We start from the raw sequence: 26,519 nt of genomic DNA, 5'->3' as shown, positions 1-26,519 counted from the left end.
GGACTGATCACGCCGCCATCTTCCCTTTTCCCCTTTTCCGCCTTATTCTTGATGCCTTTTGCTGTCTGCTGACTCTCAGCCAGCAACACAGGGGCTCACCCCTCACAGAGGATGAACCCACACTTTTCTCTGTAACTAAATAAAAAAATTCCTTCAGTAGCACCTTAAAGACCAACTAAGTTTTTATTTTGGTATGAGCTTTCGTGTGCATGCACACTTCTTCAGAGCGTGCATGCACACGAAAGCTCATACCAAAATAAAAACTTAGTTGGTCTTTAAGGTGCTACTGAAGGAATTTTTTTATTTTACTTCGACCCAGACCAACACGGCTACCTACCTGTAAATAGAATTTATATACCGCCCTATACCCAGAGGTCTCAGGGCAGTTACACTTTTATCATTGGACGTGGGTCAAGGATGATGGCGACAGTCCCCCCCCCCCACCCAGCGCGCCCAGTCCGGCACACCCAGCGCGTGGGCGGGGGTGGGGCTCCATGGCTGTCACGTCCCTCTTCACAGCCCGGCTTCCCAGTGAGGATTGCTACGGGCCTCAGCTACCGGCTTCGCCCTAAGGCGGGTCATTGCATTGTCCAGGTGATGAGGGGCCGGGTCAGTAGAACTGACCAGGGGGCGGAAGAGAGGGCGGCTGAAGTACTGTACGCTGGCAGGCTCCTTCTGCGGCTCGAGAGCGACACCTAAGGGCCCCTCGCATCCCACCTTGCATTGACTACCGCGGTTCCAGCGCCCTCTAGTGGCGGCCCTGTAGGAGCGCTTCGGCGATCTTCTTGGCTCCCCCTGCCCGCAGCCCCGTCTCAGGCGCCGAGAGAAGCCGCATAGATGTCACAGCGCTGCTTGGAAGAGAGGGAACCTCCACCTTCCTCACGCGCTTGATATTTCTCTGAGGGTGGCAGAAACACGTGCCCGTCCGCGGTCGCAGGTGTCCTATGTGAGGTGGGGGCTCCTAAAAGATTTCCGGCTCCCTCCCGCTCCCGTTTCCAGCGCCTTTGCTCCGAGAACCAGCGAATTCTCCTGCCCCTGCTGCAGCGCGCCCTGATTGGCTGCCCAGGCTGCCTCTGCCCCTATATAAAGGCGGCCCGTTCTGCCGCAGTTCGCAGTTGGCGCAGAGCCGGGCCGGGAGGGCTAGTGGGCAGCGCGAGCAGGGACACCGCGAGGCTCCAATCGCCGCGCTTGGAGGGCAGTCCCGCGTTCTCTGTCCCTCCGGGCGCCACGATGGACTCCGAGGGCTTTGGTTGGCGCAAGCCGTGGGAGGATTACCGCGGCGGTGGCGGTGGGACAGCGCGCTCCGTTCGGGTCAGCTTCTCCTCGCCGGTGCCGCGGCGCTCGGCTCGCCTCTCGGCCTCCGCTCTCGGCCCCTTGACTGACCCCCTGGAACGCCTGGACCTGGCGCAGGTGAGCAACCTGAACGCGGAGTTGCTGGGGCTGCGCGCCCAGGAGAAGGAGCAGCTGGTGGACCTCAACGACCGCTTCGCCAGCTACGTCGAGCGGGTGCGGGACCTGGAGCACCGGAACCGGGCGCTGCTGTTGGAGCTGGAGGCGCTGCGGCGGCAGCAGCGGGCTCCAGCGCGGCTGCCGCAGCTCTACCAACAAGAAGCGCGCGCCCTGAGGGCCCTGCTGGACGCCGAGGCCGGCGACAAGGCGCGCCTGGAGGCAGAGCGCGATCGCCTGCGCCTCACCTGCGGCCAGCTCCGCGAGCGCTGCGCTCAGGAGGCGCGCCGGCGCCTGGACGCCGAGGAGACGCTGAGCCGCGTGCGGGAAGAGGCCGCCCGGGCCGCGCTGGCCACCTGCGACGCTGACGGGGCGGCCAGCTCCCTGCGAGCCGAGCTGGCCTTCCTGCAAAAGCTCCTGGACGAGGAGCGGGCTGAGCTGGTGGCCCAAGCCGAGCTGGCCGCGGCCACCCGGGTGGCAGTGGAAGGAGCCCCGGAGGCGGCGGCAGCTCGGCCCGACCTCTCCGCCGCGCTGCGCGACATCCGCTCCCAGTACGAGAGCCTGGCGGCGAAGAACAGGCAGGCGGCGGAGGAGTGGTACCGCTCCAAGTTCGCCTCCGTGGCCGAGCTGGCCAGCCGCAACCAGGAGGCCGTGCGCAGCATCCGCCAGGAGACCGTCGAGTACCGGCGACTGCTGCAGACCCGCTCGGCGGAGATCGAGACCCTGCGCGGCGCCATCGACTCCCTCCACAAGCAGCTGGAGAGCCTGGAGGGCCAGCAGGGAGCCGAGGTGGCCCGCTGCCAGGTAAGGCCGGGAGGGTTAGGGGGCCGCCGCTCTCGGTCTCCAAGTACGCGGGTCTTGATGCGCCTCTCCCTCTGCGGCGGAGGCTCCAGCTGGCGCTCTTCCTGCTCTCGGCGCCTGCCCTGGGGTCCTTCCAAGGAAAGAGAAAGCGGCGACTTGCTCCCCATCTGGGAACCCTGCTCAAGGGGGGGGGGCTCCATATGTCTGACGCTTGGGATGCTGGGAGATGGAGTCCTAGCAGCATGTAGAGGGCGCCAACTCTGGAAGGGCCTCCCCTTCTGCTGCCTCCTCTGGATTCAGCCTCGCTGCCGCCAAAATCTCCAGCCAGCACAATTTTGTGGGGCATTTTATAGCTGTCGATGACACGGACATCTTTGAGGAAAGCCAAGATGGCTCCCCAATCCTCCTCCCAGCCCCCCATGTCATGTGTAGTGCCAGGAGTCCTTGGGATGCTCTTGTCTCCCAGGCAGCTTCTCTTCTCTGCCCCCCCCCACTCCTCCGACTCCTGTCCCTCTGTCTCCCTTGCCGCACATCAGATCCATGGATGGGGAGGGGGTTGCTTATGCCAGACTCCTGTTCAGTGTATGTGGAGGTTCTTATGCCCTTGCCCAGTTTCTGTTAGCATTCAGCTTTCTCTAGGGTCCTTCTCCTGCCTCCACTTGCCTCTTCTTCAGGGCAGGTCCTGCTCCTGCCCTTGAGCGACGGGAGGGCGTGGGGATGGCACTACCTCTGTGGACTGGCTTGTTCAGGGAGGGAAGGCAGAGGTGCCCTGGCAGGATGGCCCCGCAACCACTTACAGCTCCTCTATTATTAATAGGCAGATTGATTTAATGATGAAGGCCTGTCGGGTTAAACCTCCCATGTGTAGCAGATTAAGTGGCTATTAGGTTAGGAATTGGCTGGCTTTGAATGCCCCCCACCCCCACCCCTTTCCTGCAATGCTGTCTGGGCTTCTGTACCTTCATGGAGCTCTTCTGGCCAACATTTAAATTGCCTGGCATGAAGTGCCCAGCCAAGGTGAGAAATGAGAGGCTGGTTTGGCTGAGACTAAAACCTCCCACAGGATCTGGAGGAAAGAAAAGCGGCTGAGTGGGCAAAGAGGCAGAAATCAGAAGGTCAGGGCAAGTGGTTGTGTGTGGTGGTGGGGAGGTCAAGGGGAGAAATGAGGCTGGGAGGTCTCACACATATCCTGGGGGCAAGGGAATTAGATGACTCTTGGAGTCCCTTCCATCTCTACGATTCTGTGCTTACAGGAGTGCAAGAGGCAGGTGTCTCCTCTCCCCCACCCTTCCTACTTCAGCTACGCTCCATGCTTAAGCACAGTTCTTAGGACCTGCAGGGTGGTGGGCAGGAGGTGATCTCCCTGGAGAAGGCAATCTTGCAGGAATGGGGAAAGAGAAACGTCTGCTTCCTTCCAGCTGTAGTTCAGGGCTGTGTGTGAGAAAGAGGGAGAGGCGGGGACTTCTGTGCTTTCAGGGGTTAATGTTCAGGGGTGGGTCTCATCACTTCCAGCCTACAGTCTCCCCTTTTTTCCTTGTCCCCACCCTCACCCCCACCCCCAGGAGAGAGTGTCAGAACTGGAGCAGGAGATCTCGGAAGCCAAGAAAGAAATGGCTCGCTACATGCGTGAATACCAGGAGCTGCTGAACGTCAAGATGGCCCTGGACATAGAGATCGCTGCCTACAAGTAAGCGCTGCAGCAGCCCCATCCCCATTGGGCAGTTCCGTGCAGTGGCGGATGAAGAGGCGTGTGGCGCAGGGGGGGGGAATGCACCGCCCCCAGCAGCGCCATCCCGGTTGGGTGCCATCGCGGCTGCCCCCCGCCAGTGCTGGGTGCCACACCCCCACAGGCAACATGCCACGCCTCCAGGACGCCCGCCACATCCCTGTGGGCAGCACGCCACGCCCCCGGGATGCACACCAGCCCCCCCTGCTCTCCCCCCCCATGCTGGCTGCTCCTTGACTCCCTGGGTGTCCTTTGCCCACATGTGTATGGGTGGCTGTAAAATATGCTCTCTGTTATGGCAAAAAAGTGTCATGTATTCTACTCAATATTGATCCAGAGCAGAACTCCGACGTATAGTTAGCGGAGTAAAAACTTAAACATGTTGCAGGATTCCCAAAAAACAGACCAGAGGCAATGGATATTTCATCCAGCAGACCTTTACTGCTACTGGAGGCAAATGAGCACAATGGTCACAAATCGAATACATTCAGGATTGGCACTGTCCATAAGAAATTCAGTTGCAGCAAACTTAACTTAAACTTACCATAAGACTAAACCTTAACACTAAGCATACTATATACAGAACACCACACAGACAGAAAGAGAGACAGAAAGTGAAACCCAGGCTCCTTCTGGTCTTACTATTATGGTCAGCATGACCTTGACAGAAAAAGATAACAGGACCAGTTGAAGCCAGCTGTACTCAGCTTCTCTGAAGCAATAACCCAAACATCAGGAACCTTCTGCTTGTTTCTTTCACATAGAGAAGCTCCCAGAACCCTCTTGAATTAAGTAGAATAGGAAAGATATCTGCACAATCAGCTCAATACTTTCTGTACTAAGAAATGCAAAATGACAGAAAGGGCAGTCAAATTGTTCCAAGAAGGCTGATTCTGGTTCCCGTCTCCTTCCTTCTGTGGGCCAAAGTTTAAAACAGCCTCAAAGAGTGCACTTAAGAAGAGACTGGAGTCCATCTGGCCCTGAACCCCAAAATAAGCTCTGGCCTCCTCTGTATTATCTAGAATCCTTTGCATTCAAAACTTGTGTTCTGTGGCTGAGGTGTAGTAAACCATGCCCCCCTTTTCTTTTTCAGGAAACTGCTGGAAGGGGAGGAGATGTGGTTGACCTCTTCTTCCTCCTTGCCACCCCTGATGAAGTGACAGATGGTTCTGTCGGGAGCAAAGGAACCTCCTCCTCCTCGTCCCTGCCCCTTGAACCTCCCTGTTTCCCCATAAAGTTGCTTGCGCCCTCAGTGGGTGGGCTGGTGCCCAGCTGGCCTTGGAACTGGGTGTCCCCCATGGCTCTAGGGAGGGTGGAGGAGCCGGTTCCCCAGGCCAGCCTCACCCCCTGCTCATCCAGCTCTGCTCTTTTAGTCTGCCATGAGATGCCACTGTGTGTGCGCGCGCGCGTGTGTGACCCTCCTGGTTCCAGTGGCAGCCCCTTCCCCTGCATTGAAAGACCTGCATTGGCTCCCAGTACATTTCCGAGCACAAGTCAAAGTGTTGGTGTTGACCTTTAAAGCCCTAAACAGCCTCGGCCCAGTATACCTGAAGGAGCATCTCCTCGCCCATCGTTCTGCCCGGACACTGAGGTCCAGCTCCAAAGACCTCCTGGCGGTTCCCTCACTGCGAGAAGCAAAGCTACAGGGAACCAGGCAGAGGGCCTTCTCGGTGGTGGCACCCACCCTGTGGAACGCCCTCCCATCAGATGTCAAAGAGATAATTAACTACCTGACATTTAGAAGACATCTGAAGGCAGCCCTCTTTAGGGAAGTTTTTAATGTGTGTCATTTTAATGTATTTTAAATTTTTGTTGGAAGCCGCCCAGAGTGGCTGGGAAAACCCAGCCAGGTGAGCGGGGTACAAATAATAAATTATTATTATTATTATTATTGTTATTATTATTATATAGTGAGACTGCCCCCCTGCTTCTTAACCCCCTCACTGCCCTCATCTTTGGAGGAAAATAAGCAGCCTTGCAACCTGAAATTGGGTGCATGGCGGAGGGGTTTTTATTTTTTGTACTACTTAATTAATGTGTTTTCAGCAAGGTCTGGGCTAATTGGGACGCATAGTGGGGGGCGGCTGTGCCAGGGTGGTGGCTGCCTCCTTGCATTAGCTGGGCAAAGGGGTCTCTGGAAGGGGAAGGGGCTGCACTGCTTCTCCCACTTTGAGGGCTGCATGGCTCCCTTCCTCCCCCCCCACAGTGCCTGTGGGTGGAGTCAATGTGGACGCCTGCGGAGGGGAAGCTGATGCTGTCCCCAGGGGGACTGTGGAACAGGGTGCAGAATTGGGACTGGGGGAGCCTAGCAGGGCTTCCAGGGAAAGAAGGGCATTTAATTATTTGGAATATTTCATATGTGAAATATAGAGTTGAGGGTGGAGTAGTGCCCCCCCCCCTGTTAGCCAAGGCCTCAATCCAGGCCAGCTCTTTGGTCCGAAAGGCTCTCAGAACTGCTCATAAATCAGTAAACAAAACAAACAAAAAACCCCAAGACAGTCTCTCCCTGTCCTCAGGTTTATAATATAAAAGACAACACAAAAGGAAGAGGGGAAGAGGAGGGGAGAGGACAGAAACACAAAGTTTTCATTTTGCAGAATGTGTAAAATGCAGGGGTCGGCAAGGTTTACCTTGCCTGGGCCGGCTCACTCCAGCGGAGATCCCTCCGTGGGCGGGATCGTGTGCACATGAGCACCCGTGCCCACGATATCCTGCGCCTGTGCAGACGCGATTTCTGGCACCTGTGCAGACGCGATTTTCAGCGAGTTGCTGCGCTGCACCAGGGGACTCACCAAGTGGGGGGCTTGGTTTGGGGGCGGCTCATGGTCCAGTTAAGATTGTTCTTAAGAGGGAACCCCCACCTTTAAAAAGTGTTTTTAATGCTGCGTATTCAGCAGAATCATGCCCTTCCTCAGACTGGGAGCCAAAGTTTTGAGAAAAGGGAGTTTTCAACACTTGCTGTTCTTTGTTGGAACAGCTTTGTTGGAAGCAGCTGCTCCTACCCCTGAATATGTGCATGGTGCAGATATAGGGCGGTACGGTATATAAATTCAATAAATAATACCGTATAGTGGTACCTCGGTTTATGAACACAATTGGTTCCGGAAGTCTGTTCATTAACTGAAGCGTTCATAAACTGAAGCGAACTTTCCCATTGAAAGTAATGGAAAGTGGATTAATCCATTCCAGATGGGTCCGCGGAGTACTCAACCTGAAGCGTACTTAACCCGAAGCATGGGTGTAATTGGTTCCGGAAGTCTGTTCATAAACTGAAGTGAACTTTCCCATTGAAAGTAATGGAAAGTGAATTAATCCGTTCCAGATGGGTCCGCGGCGTTTGTAAACCGAAAATTCGTAAACCGAGGTGTTCATAAACCGAGGTTCCACTGTAATAATATCCTGGGGTTTCCCTTCCTCTCCCCTCTCCCAAACTTGGAATGAACAATACCCCCTCTGCCCAGTTCTCCTTCAAGATCAACGGGGGTGGGGTGACCCCATTACCCCCTCCCCTGCTCAAGCACTGTGCCCTGGGAAACCAGAGCCTCAAATATACACACGCACCCTGGCCCCCTCCGGATACTGGGGGGTGAAACTGCACGCAATGACCCCCCACAGCCCCCTCCCAGGCAATGCAGCCGGGGCTGAGGGAGAGAGGCTGCCTGCTCCCCAGACCGCCCTGTTTGGGGCTGTGTCCTTAGAAGCACCCCAATAAGGGGGGGGTGCTCTGCTCTGGGAAGGCTGCAGCCCCCACCCTTGGGAAGAGAAGCTGCCCTCTATTCCCACAATGCCCCCCTCCTGCCAGCAGACCAGTGAGGCTGCAGCCTCCTAACGCAAGGGGGGGGTTGCTGATTGGGGATCCTGCAAGGTCCCTTCCCCCCTTCCTCTGCTGACCCAAGCAGGGTCTTTTATTCTCTCCTCTGCCCCCCGGCTGACCTTCCACAGGGCAGCCCCGGTCCCTGCACAGGCAGCTTGCAAACCTGGATACAGTGTTCCTATCTCACCTCACCCCTTTCCTCAATAACGTGTGCTGGGGGCAGGATTTGCCCCTGCCTCTTCCATCCCCATCCCCTGCTGTAAAAGAACATCCTCCTACTCCTTAGGGGCTGCTTCCGGCTAAAGACCCTCTTTTCTTAGGGACTCCCTTCTCCAAAGCACTTTCTGCACACTTTGGGCTTTTGTTGCCACCCTTGTGGGCTCCCTCATCTGGTCAGCCAGATGCTGGACTGGATGGGTCATGGGCCTCCTTAGGAAAATGGGCTGGCCTCTAAGAATTGCTGGCGAGATCCAAGCAAAGGATCAGGTGTATGGGAAAGGGGGTTGTTTAATCCTAAAGATTCCACCTAAACATTAGGAAGAACTTCCTGACAGTAAGAGCTGTTCGGCAGTGGAATTTGCTACCAAGGAGTGTGGTGGAGTCTCCTTCTTTGGAGATCTTTAAGCAGAGGCTTGACAGGCATATGTCAAGAATGCTTTGATGGTGTTTCCTGCTTGGCAGGGGGTTGGACTGGATGGCCCTTGTGGTCTCTTCCAACTCTATGATTATTGTTGTTGTTATCAATATCAATATTAAGTTACAGGTTGGTCTGCCGTAGTCAAAACAAAACAAAACAATTCCTTCCAGTAGCACCTTAGAGACCAACTAAGTTTGTCATTGGTATTGGCTTTCATGCTACTGGAAGGAATTTTTTTTATTTTGTTATACAATTTTTCTGTTGGTCCAGGAAGGGAGAGAGCAAGCAAAGGGAAAGGCGCTCGCAGCTCAGCCCAGCGCAGCACAGCACAGTCCCTGTCCCCCCCAGTAGGAAGCCAGGAGTAGCGAAGAATGGAGTGGCTTATATTCATTTTTTCCCCTTCCTTTTTTCCCTTTTCCCTCCTCCAATTTTAAAGGTGCGGCTTACATTCGGGCCAATACGGTAATATAAAAACACAAAATACATTCTAAAAACAAAAATGAGCAACCCAATAACCCTTCAACACATTTTAAAAGGGCATAATTAGGTGGAGGAGGGAATTTTCAGAGGTGGGCTGTGAGAGGCAGGTGGGGCTCTTTTTGCTCAAGGGAGGGGGAAGTGAAGCTAAATGCAAAGGGCAAGGGATGAAGCCCCCCCCCACACACATGCACACACATACATGCAGAATCAGGCCTGCAGTCTCCTTTGCTTCACCAGCTGCTCCCATTTTATGTCTGTGACAGAATCGGATCAATAAATATTTGTGGAATTATGTGTGGCTGAGGCTCTTGAACCCGAGGTTTGAGGGGGAGGTGAAAGAGTGGGTGCGTCATCGGCTCATCTAACCCAGTGTTGCCTACTCTGGCAGGCAGCAGCTTTCCAGGGTTTCATATTTTCCCTGAAAACCCCAGTCACCTAGTGCAGCCCCCTGCAGTTCCCTGGAAACTGTACAAGTCTAGGATTCTGTTTCATCAGAGATTTTTACGTTTGGATGACCATCTGCCAGGGATTCTCTAGCTGTGATTCCTGGATTTCAGGGCAGATGTCCCTTGGAATGCCTTCTAACTATGATTCTTGGGCACTTGGTCTCCCCAGTTCTCTGGAGGAACTTGCCCAGTGTCTGTGTTATGGACAATATTGAATCTTCAGGGTGCCTCCTGAAGATTCAATTCAATGTTTGAAGATTGAACAATTCAAAGTGTTGGTGCTGACCTTTAAAGCCCTAAACCTTTTTCAGTCGTGGGCTGGTCCACTGTCCCTCAAATCATGTGGGGGGCCGGGCTAGATTTTGAAGAAAATGAATGAATTCCTATGCCCCACAAATAACCAAGAGGTGCATTTTAAATAAAAGGACACATTCTACTCATGTAAAAACATGCTGATTCCCGGACAGTCCGCAGGCCGGGTTTAGAAGGTGATTGGGCTGCATCTGGCCCCCGGGCCTTAGGTTGCCTACCTCTGCCCTAAACGGCCTCAGCCCAGTATACCTGAGGGAGCGTCTTCACCCCCATCGTTCTGCCCAGACACCTTTTGGCGGTTCCCTCCCTGCGAGAAGTGGGGTTACAGTATAGGGAACCAGGCAGAGGGCCTTCTCAGTAGTGGTGCCTGCCCTGTGGAACGCCTTCCCATCAGATGTCAAAGAAATAAACAACTATCTGACATTTAGAAGACATCTGAAGGCAGCCCTGTTTAGGGAAGTTTTTAATGACATGTTTTAATGTATTTTTAATGGCACCCATTAAAATGGCACCCATTTAGTGGCACCCGCCCTGTGGAATGCCCTCTCATCAGAGGTCAGAGAGATAAACAACTACCTGGCATTTAGAAAATACCTAAAGGCAGCCCTGTTTAGGGAAATTTTTAATCTGTGATATTTTAATGTATTTTAATGTGTGTTGGAAGCAGCCCAGAGTGGCAGTGTATAAATAAATTTATTATTATTATTATTATTATTATTATTATTATTATTATTATTAATCTTTTGTTGGAAGCCGCCCAGCGTAGCTGGGGAAACCCAGCCAGATGGGCGATGTATAAATAAATAAATAAATAAATAAATAAATTACTACTACTACTACTACTACTACTACTACTGAGGTTGTTGAAATATCAACAACCTCAGATATGCAGATGACACAACCTTGATGGCAGAAAGTGAGGAGGAATTAAAGAACCTTTTAATGAGGGTGAAAGAGGAGAGCGCAAAATATGGTCTGAAGCTCAACATCAAAAAAACCAAGATCATGGCCACTGGTCCCATCACCTCCTGGCAAATAGAAGGGGAAGAAATGGAGGCAGTGAGAGATTTTACTTTCTTGGGCTCCTTGATCACTGCAGATGGTGACAGCAGTCACGAAATTAAAAGACGCCTGCTTCTTGGGAGAAAAGCAATGACAAACCTAGACAGCATCTTAAAAAGCAGAGACATCACCTTGCCGACAAAGGTCCGTATAGTTAAAGCTATGGTTTTCCCAGTAGTGATGTATGGAAGTGAGAGCTGGACCATAAAGAAGGCTGATTGCCGAAGAATTGATGCTTTTGAATTATGGTGCTGGAGGAGACTCTTGAGAGTCCCATGGACTGCTAGAAGATCAAACCTATCTATTCTGAAGGAAAACCTATGTATTCTGAAGGAAGTCAGCCCTGAGCGCTCACTGGAAGGACAGATCATGAAGCTGAGGCTCCAAGACTTTGGCCACCTCATGAGAAGAGAAGACTCCTTGGAAAAGACCCTGATGTTGGGAAAGATGGAGGGCACTAGGAGAAGGGGACAACAGAGGACAAGATGGTTGGACAGTGTTCTCGAAGCTACGAACATGAGTCTGACCAAACTGCGGGAGGCAGTGCAAGACAGGAGTGCCTGGCGTGCTCTGGTCCATGGGGTAACGAAGAGTCGGACACGACTAAACGACTAAACAACAACAACAACAACAACAACAACAACACTCCTACTCCTGCAGCGCTGCAAGCAGCTGCAGCCCCTTTGGGTGAGGGGCTCCCGTCCCCACAAACCACAGCAGCCTAGCCCTAGAGAGTGTGTGGCCCTCAAGAGCCTCTGTTGCTGCAGCCGCCAGACCTTGTGGGAGATGCCTCTGTTGCTCAGGCTTGGCTTCCGGTAGTTGTTCTGAATGAGCAGCAGCAGCAGCAAATAAAGTCCCTACTCCCTACAGTCTGAGCAAGTAGAGAGTTACCCAAGGCCATGCTAGCTTTTCTGGCACTGCAAACTCTTAAGTCCTCCATCCCCTCCTTTGCAGTAAAAATACAAAAGAATACATTAATTGGCTCCTAACCAGGACACCCAAATTTGGCCACCTGAAGGGGTCCCCTCTTCTCTCCCTCTGTGTGGCTTTGCACTGCCCACCCCTGGTATATTTCTGCTGTTGCATCTGGTTGATGAGAACCATCTCTCTCTGTGCCTTGGCATCACATGAGCCCTGATTTTGGCAACTCGTCCTTCCAGCAGAGGAGATATCTTACATCATTCTCACAACAGGTAGGTAGGTCTCTGCTGCTTGAATTATAGGGCAAAAGGGGAGGGTCTTAATGAAAGTCATGGGCTGACTTCCTCACCCCCATTTTATCTCATGACCCAAGTGTGGGAATGTTCAGGAATGTTGGATGAGGAGATTTTGTTTAATATATCCCAGTGATGGTGAACCTATGACACGCGTGTCAGACATGACACGCAGAGCCCTCGTGCTGGCACACGCCCCATCGGCCCATTCATGCTGTTATTGTTGTTTCCCCCCCATTTGTTCTCCCGCTCCTACTACAGCCTGTCTCCGCTGTTAAAAACCCCGGATCCTTTTTTGTTATTGTTGTTGCTGGTAGCCAGAGATTGGTTTTTTAACCCTTTCTGAGCTGTTTTTTTCTGGCGTTTTGGCAGACTATGATTGGGTGTAACAGCATTCATTTTTTAACCCATTCTGTGCTGGTATTTTTGGCACTTTGGCAGACTATGTCGGTGCTGCGTGTTAGTTCCAGCGAAGGTATTATTCATCATTTATTTCTGTTCTCTTCCCCCCCCAAAAGCACAGCAGCTTTGGGGCATCCCCCCCAAAAAGCAAAGCAACTTTTGCACCCCCCAAAAAACCTCCAAAACTTTGGTCAGGTGCTCCCCCCAAAAAGCTCAACAACTCTGGGCACGTTGTGATAAATAAATAAGGGGCTTTTGGTTTGGTTTGGTTAAATAATTAGTTTTTGGTTTATTAAATACAGTTTTATATTACAATTATACATTTTTGTTATTTAAACTATAAATATCGTGAAAGAATGGTTTTTTTCTCAAAGTGACACACCACCAGAGTTATGCTTGGTTTTTTGGCAAATTGAGACACACCAAGCTCAAAAGGTTGCCCATCACTGATATATCCTATCCTAGCTTGTGTTAACAAGCTCCAAACTTAGCAGAGTAACATTCTCTTTCAATGCACAGCAGAAAACGGTGGCACAGGTTTGCTTAAACCTCTAGAATAAAGTATATTTCCTGGATTTTCCCCTTTATCCCTCTTAAAAGAAAAGAAAAGACACAGTACTCTTTTAAAGGTATAAAAAGAGTTTACTTACAAGCTTCTTGAGATACAGCACAACTCAAGAGGTAGACTAGCTTAGATAAAAGTAGTATATACATGTGAAGTTCACTTATATGTAGTGAGACTCCACTTCCTCTCTCTCTTGGCTGGAAGCTAGAAAGAGTCTCCTCACTAAGATGTTGCTTCCTCGAAGTGTGTGGTCCAAGAGAGGGGAAATGGCTACTGGCCAGTGAATTTATCTGCCACCTTTTCCATCTCATTTGCATGTGTGAAGGAACAGAAAACTGACCTGGTCAGGTGTTCCTCCATGTGGTCCTCCTTGTGGACGCTCTAGGAATTGTTGTGAATTTGACTGCACCTGTTTACATCCCACACCAAGTAGCCTTCCAGAAACAATAGAGAGGCTGACACAAAACATCAGAGGGTACCACTCCCCCCACCCCAATTCAGAGCACTAGATTTTACTGTGCATCATGGCTGGGTTGGAGATTGAAACAGATCCTGCTCTCTTGAGGCATAATGTTCTGCAACCCCCCCCCTCCATTGTAGACTTACAGGTGTAGAAATGTGTCAACAAACCATATTTCTTAAAGACACTAGCCTCTGCTGCACCTCAATCTTCCTACTGGGAACCCAACCCTGGGTTAGTGCCTGGAACCCTCCTGGAATCTTGCTACTGTTTGGCAGAGAGTGGGGGTGGTGCCCAACGTTTGTAACAATGCTTAGGCTAGAATAAATCACAGACATTTAGATTTGTAGACAAGTGAAATTTTACAGTTTCCAGATGTTACGGTGAACTAGTCTCCATCTGCTGGCGGTAAAGCAAATATGAAAAGTTTCCAGAATGACTTAAAACTAAAAGTGCTTTGTTTTCTTATAAAAAGGATCGTGCAGTCTTTGGGTTGGCATCCATTTTAGAGAGATTCAGTTCCCTTGTTCCAGGAAGCAGGGAGAGGAAAAAAGAGATGGGAGGGGGGAGGCAGGGAGGCAGGGAGCAGGGCCTGCTGAGAGCCTGCTAAGGCACACTCACTCTGACAACTGGAGCTCAGGGCTCAGGTTTCGCCTTTCATGCATGAACTTTATTGAACATTTTAAAAACCATTGCAAGCATAAAGTGCTGCCTTCCAGAAAAAATGCATGTACTGTACAGATGTTAAGCCTTGTAGGCAGGCATCCACGGCATCAAAACAGATTTGGAAAGTCTTTTCCATTAATGATTAAGCTCCCATCCACAGGGTTTACTTCCATCTAAAGTAGGGGTTCCCAAACTACGGCCTGCGGGCCAGATGCGGCCCAATTGGCCTCCCAATCTGGCCCGCGAAAAACCCCGCTGCCGCCCACTCTTACGGCATGCAGCACGGCGGTGCGCTTCCAGATCGGAAAAAAAGCACCGAAAATCGTTTGTGCGCATGCGTATGGGCTTCTCCCGATCCAGAAGAGGTCATTTCCAGTGCACTTCCGGGTCGGGGGAGGCACTTCCGGGTCGGGGGGAGGCCCATACGCATGCACACAAACGATTTTCGACGATTTTTCCGACCTGGAAGCACGCCACCGCGCCAGTAAGTGTGTGTGCGCATGCGCACAGGCGCGCACTCCCCCACCCTCCGGCCCGCTGCGCGCGCACTCCGCTACCCTCCCCAAAGCCAGGTAAGTCTGGGGACCCCTGATCTAAAGCATTAAGATAATTTCTCCATAGTGGCTGCTGGGACAGAGGTGGGAGGGAGATTTTTGTACCACTGTTAATAAGTGATATAGACCAAGACCAAGACCAGACGGAGTCAAGCCCATATTTCTTTGTTATTCCTCTTATCACCCTCCAATGGTGAGTTCAGAGTTCCAGAAATGCTATATCTCACATTTAATGGGTCCATGTTTATCTGGTGGAAGGAGGTGGTTATCTATTGGAAGCCATGAAAGAAGACCAGCTCTTTATACAGTGCAGGGCCGGCTCTAGGTAGACTCCCGGTGGCGCGGTGTGCCAGGGCGCCGGGCCGGTAGGTGGGGTGCTGTGCGGCAAAGCCACGCGGAAACCATGCTGCGCCCTGCGAGGGCGGGGGCGCCAGAGCGATCTCCGCCCCTCAGCGCCCGACCTGCTCGAGACTGCCCTGATACAGTCCTTGAAACTTTATTACCTCCCCTTTGTCAGGAGGTGCTGCAGCAAGTTCTATTCCACCAGCCCCCGCAGGCAATTAAGAAGACACGCTTCCAAAACAGTTAAGGTTTTACATTTTATTGCTGTAAACAGTTTTAGCAATTAAGAAGACACGCTTCCAAAACAGTTAAGGTTTTACATTTTATTGCTGTAAACAGTTTTAGCATTTTTCTTTACTGCACAGCAGTAGAGAAACATTTGTATAAATAAATAAATGAATGGATTTAAGATTCAGAATTAAAAACAGTTGAAACAGATTGCAACCCCAGGAACAGGCTCCTGAAAACACACCTCTCCTTGGAGAACTGGAGGCTTGCAAGGCAGATTCTGTGGAGAGGCCTCAGGCTGGGTACCCCAAGAGAGGCTGCAGCTGCGTCCTGCCAGGCGTCCTCATCGGACGGTGACCCAGGGCGACCACAGGCTCCACGTTGAGTTGGTGAACGGATCCTGGCAGCGAATCTGCACACGATGCACAGCCTCCGCATCTTCGATGGTTTCCTCCAGCTTGTCCTGTAAGGAGGGCAAACCAGGTGTGACTGGGCTGGAAGAGGGGCAGAGCCAGGGCCTGCTGGGGGGAGGAGGCGGCTCTCTGATGTGGGGGTCCCACAGAGGGGTCCCAGCTTCTCCCGTTGGCCATGGCCAGAGTCCGTGGTGCTCACAGGCCCACCTACTGAGCCAAACTATTTGCAAGAGGCTCTTAGCCAGGATAAGTCCAGAGAATGTGGGTGGGAAAATGGTAGCCTTTCAGCTGTTGCTGGACTCCAACTTCCATCATCCTTGACCATTGCTGGATGCTGGGAGATGGAGTCCAGCAGCAGCATATGGAAGCTGCCACATTGACTACTTCTGCCTTAGCTCCTCCCTGCACAAGGCAGTATACCTTCCAAGATCAGGTTCTGGGGACAAAGAACAGAAGAAGGGGAGTCGGCTGAGGCCACTGTGCCTCACTTGTGGGCAACTGGTTGGAAGATGTTGGGATTAGACTATTGGGCTGGAGAAGCCCTTGCCTTGGCCTGGCCCAGTTTGGCAGTGGGTGGGGGAGTCCCGATGATGGAAGGGGATGGCCTTTTGTGGTCAGGAGATCTCACCCATTCTCAGCTCCTTTTAACACGTGGGAAAGTGGCTGAGTATGTTATCGTTGTAGGTTTTGAGCGCCAGATGTTGTGGGTGCAAGTCCCCCATAATTCTTGGATTCAACAAGAGTTGGATTTAATCGAGATGGACATCACTGGAAGAACAAAGGCTGGTGGTGGCCTGTCATTAGCCCATCAGTGAAAGCAATCAACAAGGTAAAAGTTGTGGGATGGAACACTGGGGCAGACAAGTCACAACAGTTCCTAGAGTGTCCACTAACAGGAACGTACCTGGAGGGACACCTGATTAAGTTCCTGTTCCTAAAGACATGCAAATGAGATGGACTAGCTGGGACAAAGCCTCTAGCCAGCAGCCATTCTCTCTCTTAGCCTTCTATCCTTCGATGGGAACACATCTCCAGAGAATCTCCAGTTAGAATGGTTCTCACTCTTGGCCTGCAGCCAAGAGTGAGACCAAATGGAGCCTTACTTTACTAAGTAGTCTCCACGTGTATATATTTGTAACTTTTCTAAGCAAGCCTGCTTTTCTGAGATTATGCTGTTAACTCAGGATGAAACTGTAAGTAAACTCTATCTTATTTTATAAACACTGTGTTGTGTATTTCTTTTAAGAGGGACAAAGGGGACTTTGCCAGGAAGTGTAATATTGAAGTATAAAGCATAATATTGGTATAGAGATTCTAGCGAACCTAACGCTCATGCTTTGCTGCGCACAAAAGGGGAATGTCACTCTGCTGATATTGGAAGCTTGCTAACACAAGCTTGGATAGGATCTATCTAATAATATATCCTAATCCACATCCCTAACATTCCCACAAAAGACACATCTGGATTTTGGAGATGGAACTTTCCAGGGTTCTAGTGAGCAATGAGAGAAGTGAACAGGAAAAAAGTGTCCCTTTTGCAAGTTGGAGGAGGAAGTCTGCTATGCTGCAGAGAGGGTCAGACATGATGTCTGGGGTCTCTTGGAATCTGAAACTGCAGCAGTGGATGGAACAGGATCATCTCGGGAGGTGAATGCTCTGAACTCTCCCCACCTAGACCCAGCCTGTATATCTGTTTAGATGAACCCTATATCATAAAGACACCACAGACTCTACTGTGCCATCTTTTCCAAAGGAAGCACAGACCCCGGGTAAGTGCCTGGAACTTCATACTGCTATGTAACATTATGAAGAAGCAGAGAAGATAGGAAGATCATCTGCTGGATCAGGCCAGTGGCCCATCTAGTCCAGCATCCTGTTCTCACAATGGCCAGCCAGGTGCCTGTCGGAAACCTGCAAGCAGGATTTGAGCACAAGAGGTTCCCAGCAACTGGGATTCAGAAGCATTTACCGCCTCTGGATGTGGAGAGCAAAGCTTAGCCACCATGCCTAGTAGCCCTCCATAGCCCTTTCCTCCTTACATTTGTTCAATCCTCTTTCACAGCCATCCAAGTTGGAGGCCATCATTGGCTCACAGACTCAGATTCTTTCCTGAATCTCCCTCCATTCAGGTTCATTGCATGTCCATAACTTCTAGTATTATGAGAGAAGGGGGAACAAGCTGTATCCATTTTCTCAAGGCCACTGTGAATAATTTTAAAAACTTGTATCATGTTGTCTCTTACTTGCCTTTTCTCTCAACTAAAAGGTCCCAAACTTTGCAACCTTCCTTCATAGGGGAGTAGCTCCATCTCCTTGACCAACTTGGTGAGGGAAGAAATAGACATACTGGTACTGAAAATCAGTTGGTTACTTACGCTGCTGACTCCCTTCTGGGTGCCATCGTAATGTTCCAGTTTCAGGTGGTAGCGCAGGGGGAAGTAAGCCGAGGAGCAGGGCCAAGAGGCCGGGGGGCCCCAACTGAGCTTCAGCTTTGCCCCCAATTCCTTGTGGATGGCCAGCTTCTCTGGTGGGTCTGGCTTCACTGCAAGGGGAGGAATGACAAGAGCCGTCAGGCTTCACCCAGGGCCCCCTCCCTCCCTCCCACAATAGGGAAATGGTGAGGAGGGCCCCTCTCTGACCAGCGATTCTGCTACTGCCTTTCACTACTGAGAGGCCCAGATCATCTAAATCAGAGGCTCCCAAATATTCAGGCTGCTGCCCCTTTGGTGCCATAAACTCACCCCCAGCACCACCCAACCTATGAAAAGCATTTCTCAAAATAGTGGTTTGTACAACCCACTGAGGAAGATAACACAATTAAATTCAAAACTGGCAACAATTGCTCCACCGCCCCCAGTTTTTATTGTGTATTTTGTGTTTTAATCTTGTATTTTCATGCTGTGAATTGCCTTGAGAATTTTGGACAAAGGGGAGTATATGAAGTTAATAAATAAAAATTTAGTTTGATTAATTCAACAGTATTACAGGAATTTGATCCAGTGTAATACCAGTTTTTCAAAGTTGGAGAGCCATTTATACCTCCAGTGCCCCATGCCCCCCCTTACTACTTAGAATCCCTCTAGATCAGGGGTGGCCAACTCCCAAGAGACTGTGATCTACTCACAGAGTTAAAAACTGGCAGTGATCTACCCCCTTTTTGGGGTTCCGGTCAAAGTTGTTGAGTTTTTCTGGTAGGATGTAAATGTTGAGCTTTTTTTAGGGGAGTCACAGTTTTTTCTTCGGGGGAGCCAATGATATACCAGTGATCTACCGCAGACATCCAGTGATCTACCGGTAGATCATGATCTACCTGTTGGACATGTCTGCTCTCGATAAATCCCACCACCCCCAGGGGGCGCTACCACCCACTTTGGGAACCATCAGCAGATGATCTTTTGGTTGAGGCATTCTCAACCAGTGAGGGGCTTGTCAGTTAACTTCCCCCCCCCCAAAAAAGCAGAATTTGATATGTTAGAGCAGGGGTCAGCAAACTTTTTCAGCAGGGGGCCGGTCCACTATCCCTCAGACCTTGTGGGGGGCCGGACTATATTTTGAAGAAAAAAATATGAACGAATTCCTATGCCCCACAAATAACCCAGAGATGCATTTTAAATAAAAGGACACATTCTTCTCATGTAAAAACATGCTATAATAATAATAATAATAATAATAATAATAATAATAATAATAATTTATTATTTATACCCCGCCCATCTGGCTGGTTTTCCCCAGCCACTCTGGGCGGCTTCCAACAGAAAAATAAAACACAATAATCTATTAAACATTAAAATGCTAATTCTCGGACCGTCTGTGGGCCGGGTTTGGAAGGCGATAGGGCCGGATCCGCCCCCGGGCCTTAGTTTGCCTACCCATGTGAGGAAGCAGAGCTCTTTGCAAGACCACTGCGCCCCCTGCAGGGGAGAAGCAAGATAAGCTGTGCAGAAAATCAGCAGAAAGCCATCAAGAGAAATCCCTGACAGCGGAACTACAGGGACTGACGTCATCACCTGCTTTTCAGACTTGAAAGCAACCTTTCCGCCTCCCAAGCTGCTGTCCCCCGCCACCAGAGATGTTTTAACCCCCCATCAGCACCAGCCAACAAGAGCCACCCTGGCTGCAAGGGTTGGTGGGAGTTGTAGTCCAATGTGTGGTGGGGGGAGAGACCGGGCTGAAGCCTCAGGAGGGAGGAAATGTCCCTGCCCATAGAGCCATTCCATATAGGCAGTCCCAACTGCAGCTGCCCCAGTTTCTTAGCAGCTCCACTCTAAGCAGTGCCGGGGTCAGACTAGATGGCCCTTGGGAGGCCCTTCCCACGCTGTGATTCTGCCCTAGTTCTGCGGGTATCATTCAAAGGCAGATGCTGGGCTTCTCCTTATGCCTCCTTTGGACTCTCGAGCGGGGTGGGGTGGAGGGCCGGGGGTCTGGCATCATCCCTACCGATGTCCTGGATGTTGACGTCCCTCCGGAGAGCCTCATAGCTGCCGTCGTCGCCCAGCCCCTCCAGCTCCAGCTCTAGCTCTGTCTTCTCCCCGAAAGGGCAGGGGGAGCAGTCCTCCAGCTGGAGGCGGACCTCGCCCGGAGAGGCAGAAACTTCTCTTGCGGGGCAGCAGCCAGAGTCCGGTCCTCTGCGGAGAGAAGGGGATTCCCTAAATGGCCTCGGTCCAGTATACCTGAAGGAGCGTCTCCACCTCCATCGTTCTGCCTGGACACTGAGGTCCAGCACCGAGGGCCTTTTGGCGGTTCCCTCGTTGCGAGATGCCAAGTTGCAGGGAACTAGGCAGAGGGCCTTCTCGGTGGTGGCGCCTGCCCTGTGGAACGCCCTCCCAACAGATGTCAAAGAGGAAAACAACTACCAGACTTTTAGAAGACATCTGAAGGCAGCCCTGTTCAGGGAGGCTTTTAATGTTTAATAGATTATTGTGTTTAATAGATTATTGTGTTGGAAGCCGCCCAGAGTGGCTGGGGAAACCCAGCCAGATGGGCGGGGTATAAATAATAAATTATTATTATATTATATACTGGACCCAGGTGGCGCTGTGGGTTAAATCACAGAGTCTAGGGCTTGCTGATCAGAAGGTCGGCGGTTCGAATCCCTGCAACGGGGTGAGCTCCCGTTGCTCAGTCCCAGCTCCTGCCCACCTAGCAGTTCGAAAGCACGTCAAAGTGCAAGTAGATAAATAGGAACTGCTACAGCGGGAAGGTAAACGGCGTTTCCGTGCGCTGCTCTGGTTCACCAGAAGCAGCTTTGTCATGCTGGCCACATGACCCGGAAGCTGTTTGCGGACAAACGCCAGCTCCCTCGGCCTATAGAGCGAGATGAGCGCCGCAACCCCAGAGTCGGACACGACTGGACCTGATGGTCAGGGGGCCCTTTACCTTTATTATTATATTATTATTATTCCTGCATGGGGCAAGGAGAGCCTTGGGAGGGGGCCGTTCCAATCCTATGATTCTAAGGGGGGGTCCTAAATCGAGAAGCCCTGGGGCTCAAAGCTGCCAGCTGGCGGCCGCGAGGGGGCGTGTGTCTGCTCTGCCCCCACCCAGAAGCCCCCTCCTCGCTCTCCTCCCCATCTCCCCTGATGCCTCAGATGTTCCAGGCCCTTCAAAGAGGTCCTGCCTCAAAGCGAGCCCCCCCCCCCCGGTTGGACAGAGGAGGGAGGGGAGGCTCCCTTAGGTACTCACTTGCGGCGCAGTCGGGCCCGGAAAGCGGCTGGGTGCTGAGTCTTCCACCAGCAGCTGAAGGTGCCGCTGTACGACGGCGCCTCGCAGGTCACCTCAGCTTCTGCCTTTCCAGCTGCAGGGAGCGGGCAGAGTGGTTAAAAGGGACGCTGGCGGCTGCCCTGCCCTTCCCTTCCCACCGCTGGAGCCAAATGATCTGTCAGGCCACCCTGTCGGGGATCCCTGAGCTGTGATTTCCGCATTGCAGGGGGTTTAGCTGGATGACCTTTGGGGTTCCCTTCCAGCGCTACAGTTCTACCAGTCTGTGATTTTTTGGCATTGCAGGGGGTTGGACTAGATGACCCTCTGGGTCCCGTCCAACGCTACAGTTCCTTGTTTCTGTCACAAGACAATCGGGGTTCGTCGCGCATGATCGCTAAGATCCTTTTCCGCGTAAGAAAAAGGACCGTATCCATTTGCGCAACAGCGCCCCCTGCAGGAGCGCCCGCTTGTGTTCTTTTGATGGTGAGAGAGATTGGGGTTGGCCAAGGGTGTGGTTGTTCATTTGTGATTGGCTATGATGGTCTTTGGGGTGGGTGGGGTATTTTGGGGTCAGCTCTGACCACTTCTTTAGCCAGGAACTCCTAGAATTAGATGGAGTGCTGATGGGTCGCCAATCTGCAAACTGGTTGGACCAGTCAAAGAAGGCCAGTTCTGTCAACATGAAGGTGCTTTGTTTACGAATGCGGGGAGGTTTGCATCAATGGGCTCAGGGGCCAAGAGTATTTACCATATGCAAAGGAATGGATAGAATGTATCAGACAGGCCAGGAAGAGCCATTCACAAAGTATCTTCATTGACAAGCTGAAAAGCAAACTGGAAAACAGGATCTTGGCGCCTGCTCAGGGCTTGCTGGACAACCCTTTTCTATTACCTTAACGTTACGTTTTGAGGTGGTCTTTATGTCAAGGGGGCAGATAATTTCTCGGATTGTTTAAATTGTTGTCGACGTGTGTTGGGAGCTCCTCACCTCCTTGCAAGGGTGAGAGGGGAGACTTTGCTACAACAGGTGCAATAAAGATTCCTTGCTTCCTCTCACCTGGTTGTAGCCTCTGTTTAAATCTCTGAGCGATAGCGGCCCTCAGGGATTCCAAGTCCCTTGGCTGGAGTTAGGCTATCCAAGCCAAGTCCATTTCTTATGACAATTCTATGATCCGAAATGCCCAAAGGCCGGTCTCTACTCGCCCGCCCCAGCCGTAATGTCGGAGCCCAACGGAGGCCGCTGGACTTAATCGCGGGCTCCACGAGGGGTCCCCCTCCTCACCTTTTCGGAGGAAGAGCGGGAAGTCCGGGTCGCGTACGGCCAGGAAGGTTCTGCGCAGCACCTGTCCTGCAGCTCCCCGGCAGGTGTAGTTGCGGGCGGAGGCGAGGTCTAGCGGGCCGAGGCGCAGAAGGTGACCCCAGGGCGGCAGCTCTTCCATCTCCACCAGGGCTCCGTCCTCCACTTCCCAGCTCACCCGCTGCCCTGTCGGAGCGTCGCACGTCAGGTTCACCTTCTGGTTGATGTCCCCAACCTGCACTGGGGAGGGGAAGAGAGGGAGAATTGGGGGGAAAGCTGTGGCCAGGGCACTGTGGTCTTTTAATGGTTGGGAAGCAGCCCAGAGTGGCTGGGACAATCCAAGCAGATGGGTGACATACACATAAATTATTATTATTATTATTATTATTATTATTAGGCAGCTCCTGCCCAACCTATTTATTTATTTATTTCATAAAATTTATGCACCGCCTGACTGTAAAAAAAAAAAAATCAACTGTTTGGGTAGGCTTGTCTAGACAAGAATGTTTTTAAAAAGGCGCGGAAATGAAAATAAAGCAAAGGTGCCTGCTTAATGTCAATAGGCAGGGAGTTCCAAAGTGTAGATGCTGCCACACCAAATGATTGCATTCTTAGGAATGGGGGTATTACATATGTAGCATCTGCAGCAGGGCCAGTTCTGCTAATTGAAGCAGTGGAGTGGCCACCTGTGGGGTCAGGTGATCTCACAGGTAAACTGGTCCCAAGTTTTTAAGGGCTTTATATATGAACGGTAATACCTTGAACTTGGCCCAAACCTGTTTAAAGGTAAAGGGGACCCCTGACTGTTAAGTCCAGTCGCAGACGGCTCTGGGGTTGCGGTGCTCATCTCGCTTTACTGGCCAAGGGAGCCAGCGTTTGTCCGTAGACAGTTTTTCCGGGTCATGTGGCCAGCATGACTAAACCGCTTCTGCCGAACCTGAGCAGTGCACGGAAACGCCGTTTACCTTCCCGCCGGAGCAGTACCTATTTATCTACTTGCACTTTGAGGTGCTTTTGAACTGCTAGGTTGGCAGGAGCAGGGACCGAACAATGGGAGCTCACCCTATCGTGGGGATTCAAACCGCCGACCTTCTGATCGGTAAGCCCTAGACTCAGTAGTTTAGACCACAGCGCCACCCGCGTCCCTCAAACCTGTTTAGGGAAGTTTTAATGTTTGGTTCTATTTTTTAATATCCTGTTGGGAGTTGCCCAGAGTGGCTGAGGAAACCCAGTCAGACGGGCAGGTATTAAATTATTATTATTATTATTATTATTATTATTATTATTATTAAACCAGTGTAGACCTCTGAGTACAGAAGTTAGATGATGACAAGGCCACACTCTTGTTAGCAATCGTGCTGCAGCATTCTGCACTAACTGCAGGTTCCAGTTCAAGTATGAGGGAAGTCCCACTGAGCAATTACAGGCTCCCCCCCCACAAATTCCTATGATGGGGGGCATGCACAGGAGCTACACAGCACATCTGGCTGCAGCCTGCTTTTCTCTCCCTCCTTCTGAGCATCTGTGTGCACAGATTCATGCAGAGACACACACAGCCCTTTGTGGAGCACATTCCATCCTCCCCCCTTCCCTTCTGGGCCCACGGAGATGGGGGGGGTTGCCTCTGGGGCACTTACAGTTGGCGGGAAAAGCCACGGAGGCTTCTGCGATGAGCGCCGTGCCCAGGAGGGCCAGCAATGTCATGGCCATCATCTTCAAGCCTTGTGAGGAGAGACTGCGCTGGAGGATCCTGCCCAGGAAGGAAGACAAGCGGCTCACCAAAAAGGGAAAACCCAAATCTCTCCATAGAATCATAGAGTTGGAAGAGACCACAAGGGCCATCCAGTCCAACCCCCTGCCAAGCAGGAAACACCATCAAAGCATTCCTAACAGATGGCTGTCAAGTCGTGTTGTTGTTTTGTCGTGTCCCCAACTCTTCCTTCGTGACCCCATGGAGAAATATCAACAACCTCAGATATGCAGATGACACAACCTTGATGGCAGAAAGCGAGGAGGAATTAAAGAACCTTTTAATGAGGGTGAAAGAGGAGAGCGCAAAATATGGTCTGAAGCTCAACATCAAAAAAACCAAGATCATGGCCACTGGTCCCATCACCTCCTGGCAAATAGAAGGGGAAGAAATGGAGGCAGTGAGAGATTTTACTTTCTTGGGCTCCTTGATCACTGCAGATGGTGACAGCAGTCACGAAATTAAAAGACGCCTGCTTCTTGGGAGAAAAGCAATGACAAACCTAGACAGCATCTTCAAAAGCAGAGACATCACCTTGCCGACAAAGGTCCGTATAGTTAAAGCTATGGTTTTCCCAGTAGTGATGTAAGGAAGTGAGAGCTGGACCATAAAGAAGGCTGATCGCCGAAGAATTGATGCTTTTGAATTATGGTGCTGGAGGAGACTCTTGAGAGTCCCATGGACTGCAAGAAGATCAAACCTATCCATTCTGAAGGAAATCAGCCCTGAGTGCTCCCTGGAAGGACAGATCGTGAAGCTGAGGCTCCAATACTTTGGCCACCTCATGAGAAGAGAAGAATCCTTGGAAAAGACCCTGATGTTGGGAAGGATTGAGGGCACTAGGAGAAGGGGACGACAGAGGACGAGATGGTTGGACAGTGTTCTCGAAGCTACGAACATGAGTCTGACCAAACTGCGGGAGGCAGGTGTGCTCTTGTCCATGGGGTCACGAAGCCTCTGCTTAAAGACCTCCAAAGAAGGAGACTCCACCACACTTCTTGGCAACAAATTCCACTGTCGAACAGCTCTTACTGTCCGGAAGTTATTCCTAATGTTTAGGTGGAATCTTCTTTCTTGTAGTTTGAATCCATTGCTCCGTGTCTGCTTCTCTGGGGCAGCAGGGACCACCAGCAGTGTCAGGGCCAGAGACTTCCAGCGGCATCTTGACCCCACTCCCTGCCACCAGACCTGTCTGCCTCCACCCTCTGCCTCTCTTGGGGGGGCATAGAAAACCCACTGCCCATTGGGGGTGCCTGCCCACAAGCAGGACCGAGTACAAGACCAATACCATCCCCTCCTGTGGTTTCCACCAACTGGCATTCAGAAGCATTGCTGCGCAGAGCATAGCCATCCTGGCTAGTAGAATCATAGAATCATACAGTTGGAAGAGACCACAAGGGCCATCCAGTCCAACCCCCTGCCAAGCAGGAAACACCACCAAAGCATTCTTGACATACCGTATGCCTGTCAAGCCTCTGCTTAAAGACCTCCAGAGAAGGAGACTCCACCCCACTCCTTGGTAGCTAATTCCACTGCCGAACAGCTCTTACTGTCAGGAAGTTCTTCCTAATGTTTAGGTGGAATCTTCTTTCTTGAAGTTTGAATCCATTGCTCCGTGTCCGCTTCTCTGGAGCAGCAGAAAACAATCTTTCTCCCTCCTCCATATGACATCCTTTCATATATTTGAACATGGCTATCAATAGTAGCCATTGATAGCTCTATTCTTCACCATGAGTTTGTTTAATCCCCCTTTAAAGCCATCAAGGTTGGTGGACCCCCTTCTTCCCACGAGAAAAGAAAGCTCTGAAAGCTCCGTATGCTAACTCTGCACTGTGTGAAGGACTTTCTGGCTGGCTGTCCCGAGAGGAGGCTGCTCAAGGGGCCCCTTGGGGCCTGGCACTGCTGCAGGCTGGTGGCCTCATCTCCTGGCCCCATGGGCCCGAAGCCTCCACCTCACAACTGCCTTTTCTTTCCAGACTACTGCCTTCTTGCCCTCTGTTTTGGCACTGTCCTGCTAAGTTGCCCATGAACCTCCCCACGGGCTTGGGGTTCTGCTGCCCGCCTCTGAAATGTCCCTCAGACCTTTGCCTCAGAGTTTCCCCCAAAGCTGATTCCCCCCAACCTTTTGGGTAGCCTTCCTCCAAAGCCTGTACCCCAGAAGCCAGCTGCTCCCACTGGGCAGCCCCTGCACCCAGTGCTGGATT

The 26,519-nt window shown here is 51.5% G+C and overlaps 2 protein-coding genes across 2 annotated transcripts; one reads left to right on the top strand and one right to left on the bottom strand.

Moving 5' to 3' along the window:
- The first annotated feature begins 1,149 nt into the window (after positions 1-1,149).
- On the top strand, positions 1,150-9,182 carry LOC118094302 (neurofilament light polypeptide-like). The gene is made up of 3 exons (XM_035134556.2): positions 1,150-2,250; positions 3,810-3,934; positions 5,067-9,182. The coding sequence occupies exons 1-3, from the start codon at positions 1,231-1,233 to the stop codon at positions 5,131-5,133; spliced, it is 1,212 nt and encodes a 403-aa protein (XP_034990447.2). The 5' UTR covers positions 1,150-1,230; the 3' UTR covers positions 5,134-9,182.
- Positions 9,183-15,498: 6,316 nt separating this feature from the next.
- On the bottom strand, positions 15,499-26,250 carry LOC132592668 (interleukin-12 subunit beta-like). Its single transcript, XM_060279107.1, has 7 exons — positions 26,147-26,250; positions 24,203-24,315; positions 22,551-22,805; positions 21,251-21,362; positions 20,006-20,193; positions 17,944-18,110; positions 15,499-15,618 (listed from the first exon to the last, which is right to left on the bottom strand). Exons 1-7 carry the CDS (start codon positions 26,248-26,250, stop codon positions 15,499-15,501), a joined length of 1,059 nt encoding a protein of 352 aa, XP_060135090.1.
- Positions 26,251-26,519: the final 269 nt, after the last annotated feature.

This window comes from Zootoca vivipara, chromosome 9 (assembly GCF_963506605.1).
Source record: "Zootoca vivipara chromosome 9, rZooViv1.1, whole genome shotgun sequence".
NCBI lineage: Eukaryota > Metazoa > Chordata > Lepidosauria > Squamata > Lacertidae > Zootoca > Zootoca vivipara.
This window is presented reverse-complemented; position numbering and strand designations above follow the sequence as displayed.